The sequence below is a fragment of the Arvicanthis niloticus genome, chromosome 4 (assembly GCF_011762505.2).
Source record: "Arvicanthis niloticus isolate mArvNil1 chromosome 4, mArvNil1.pat.X, whole genome shotgun sequence".
NCBI classification, from domain to species: Eukaryota; Metazoa; Chordata; class Mammalia; order Rodentia; family Muridae; genus Arvicanthis; species Arvicanthis niloticus.
This window is the reverse complement of record NC_047661.1, coordinates 5055879-5058847: the sequence shown is the minus strand read 5'-3', so window position 1 is coordinate 5058847 and position 2969 is coordinate 5055879. Positions and strand designations below refer to the sequence as shown.

The following is a 2969-nucleotide window of genomic DNA, read 5'->3' as shown; positions in this document are numbered from 1 at the left end:
GTAAGTTAATATATAAAACAGAATTTTAGAAGCATTAAAAAAATCTACACTTAAGACCCAAGACCTTAACACATAATAAATACTGTTGATGTGGATCATTGAAGAATAACAAATAAATACCACAAACTGTTAATACATCATTGCAGAGTAGAAAGTAACAAGGTGCACATAAATATTTTAAATGTAATTCTTTCAGCCACAGCCTGCTTTTTATATCACTCTCACCAAAACTTTGAGCATTTTCACGGGATTTTAAGTTCAGAGAGTAAAAAATACAAGTCTCTCATAGCAACATGTCTCTCTGCTTTCCCCTCCACTTAAATAAGTCTGCATTTCAAGTTTTTCTCCTGGCTCAGAATCAAGATGAATTTTCGGGTGCCCTTTCTGATTTGTCTGAATGAATATTCTGTCCTCGAGCCTCTCAACTCTAAACCCTTCTCCCCGTCATCACTCGCCAATTCTCAGCTATTCGTAGGATTAGTATTTTGCCACTCTGTACTTTTCCCGTCTAATAAGCAAGCACTACTTTTCAACTTATTTTTCACCTTCAAATAAGACTGTACTTCCTTGAGGTCTAGGTTGCCACCAAAGTTGCCACTTTTCTGAGGGGAAAAAGAACCACAGTTCATCCCGATTAAATCTCCCTCTTCCCTCCCTCCCCACCCCAAAGACCGAGATTCCGGGCGTGCCAAGGCTAAAAGTCGGGTTTGTCTCTGATAACTTCTACATCCCTGCCTCTGCTTTGTTTGCCCTGCAAGAGTTTCACAACTTAGGAGAGGACCAAAGTAAAAGGGATGGGGAGCAGCTTCTCACTTTCCTCTAGCTTTGGGGTCGGTCTGGAGGTTTTAGAGGGAGGGAGTAAAATGTTTAAGGCTTCTCCGTGCACTGTTTGCAGAGGCTGGATGAGACGCTGTTGAATAGGGCACACTTCTCCGGGCAGGAGGCAGCGGGCGGCAGCCCTGCACTGAACGGGTAGCCGGCCGCCTGCTCGTAGGCGCCAAGCGCTGGGTGCAGGGCAGCGGCCGCCGCAGCCGCGGCCGCAGAGCTGGGAAGAGAGGCTGCGGAGATGGCCTGGCCTTGATTGAGGTAGGCGACTAGGCGCCGCATTTCCTCCAGGGCCTGTGCCTGCATGAGGATGTAGTTTTTGGCGAGGAGCAGAGTGGCGATTTTGGAGAGCTTCCGCACCGAAGGGCTGTGCGCGTAAGGGATGACCGCGCGCAACTCGTCCAGAGCGTCGTTCAGGTCGTGCATCCTCCGGCGCTCGCGGGCGTTGATGTTGAGGCGCAGCGCCTTCTGCTCTTTGGATTTCTTGCTGCTGCTGCCGCCGCCGCCGCCGCTTCCGCCGCCACCACTTGTGGGGGCCCCCGGGGGGAGGCCCGAGCCACCGTGCAAGTGGGTGTTGGAGCAGCCCTCGACCACCTTGGCGCCGCCGCCCCCTGCTCCAGGCGACGCCCGAGGGTCGGGGCCCCCGGCTCGCAGCACTAGCTCGCAGCGGCCATCGCTGTCGTCGTCGGGGCTCTGCTCGCCGCCGCTGCTCTCGGCCACGGAGCCGCGACCGGCGCTCTCGCCGTACTTGAGGCACAGGGCAGCCCCCGCCGGCAGACTGCTCAGGCTCGGCTCGCCCCCCACGCCCGCTGAGCCCACGAGCAGCCCGGGGACACTCACCCCGCCGCCGCCACCGCTCGCGCCGCCGCCTCCTCCGGGCGGAGGCAGCAGCAGCCCGGCCCCTTCGGGGTCAGCCGGCTCGAAGCAGCCGAGGGGCGACGAGGACGACGCAGGGCGTTCGCGAGTTGGCTGCGCCAGGGACAGGTCCATGCCCGGGGGCGTGGAGCGAAAAGCCGCCTCCAGGCGCTTGGCGGCCGAGGCGCCCAGGCTCTTGTGCAGGAAGAGGTCGTCTTCGCTCGCGGCCGCCGCACCGAGGTGCAACCCGCGCTCCATAGTCCGGGCCAGCCGCCGCTCGGGCTCCGGAGTCAGGCAGCCGCACAGACGCGCACCGGCAGGGTTCCGGAGCTGCTGCGTGCGTCGGTCCCCGCGCTGCCCGCAGCCCTGTCCCCTTCTTTTTCTTTTTCGCCTTCCCCCGCGCTCGCCGCCTCCTCTTCTTCTTCTTCTTCGTCTCCAGCCGACGGTGCTGGCTACTAAGGCTCACCATGGGCCGCGGCCCCTCATGGTGGGAGGCTGGTCGCAGAGGGAGTGGAGCTGCCGCCGCTGCCGCCTCTGAGTCCAACCCCGCGCCTCCTCTCCGCACCGTTTATCTTGCTTGGATTCACCTTCAAGAGATTTCCGGACCCATCAACCAGCCGCCGCCACAGACGGGGGAGTCTTTTACATCATTATCTCTGAGTAGATTATTATGAAGAAGACTCGCCTGTTGGGACAGCGCTTTCTACCCAATCAGGTTAACGTTTTAATTAATAGGATTAAAACGGTAACAAACAATCGCAGGCGCTATCTGGCCGCGAGTCTGAATAGTTTCATTTCCCAGGTCTGAAGACAGGCAGCAGCCAGAGCTTTATAAAAGGCGCCTGCTCCATTATTCTGCCTGCCATCTGTATACACAGCTTAGCGCATATGTTTGCAAGGCGCTGGGTCCTGTTAGTAACCCAACAACTGCCTTTAGCTTGACATGTGTGGCGACTTTCACTCATCAATGAGCACACTAAAAGCCCTACTTAGAGCTGAGGATGTTCTTTGCTCCTTCAGCAAATTGTATATCCGCAGTAAAGGCTGGGAGTCCAGTGGAAAGCAGACTCCCCCCCCCACCCCCACTCCTCACCGCCCGCCCCCCAAACACACAATACCCTTCACTGGGCCACTACTGTCTCAGCTTGCTTAGTTACCTTCACAGGAGAGAATTACATGTCTCTCGGTTAATAGCAAATCTGTATTTAGAGATGAAACCTGGGGTCTGGGGGGTAGGGGTGAGGTCCCTGCTGGCTTGCCTTGAATTTACCCCAGGTTTTCAGCTTGTA

The 2969-nt window shown here is 56.6% G+C and overlaps 1 protein-coding gene across 1 annotated transcript in view; it reads right to left on the bottom strand.

Moving 5' to 3' along the window:
* The window catches only part of Bhlhe22 (basic helix-loop-helix family member e22), a 3570-nt gene extending 804 nt beyond the window's left edge, over window positions 1–2766 (bottom strand). The window contains exon 1 of the mRNA XM_034501321.2: window positions 1–2766. This exon is cut by the window's left edge and continues 804 nt beyond it. Coding sequence (XP_034357212.1) covers window positions 868–1938 — 1071 coding nt within the window. The 5' untranslated portion in view covers window positions 1939–2766 and the 3' untranslated portion in view covers window positions 1–867.
* Between the last annotated feature and the right edge of the window lie 203 nt (window positions 2767–2969).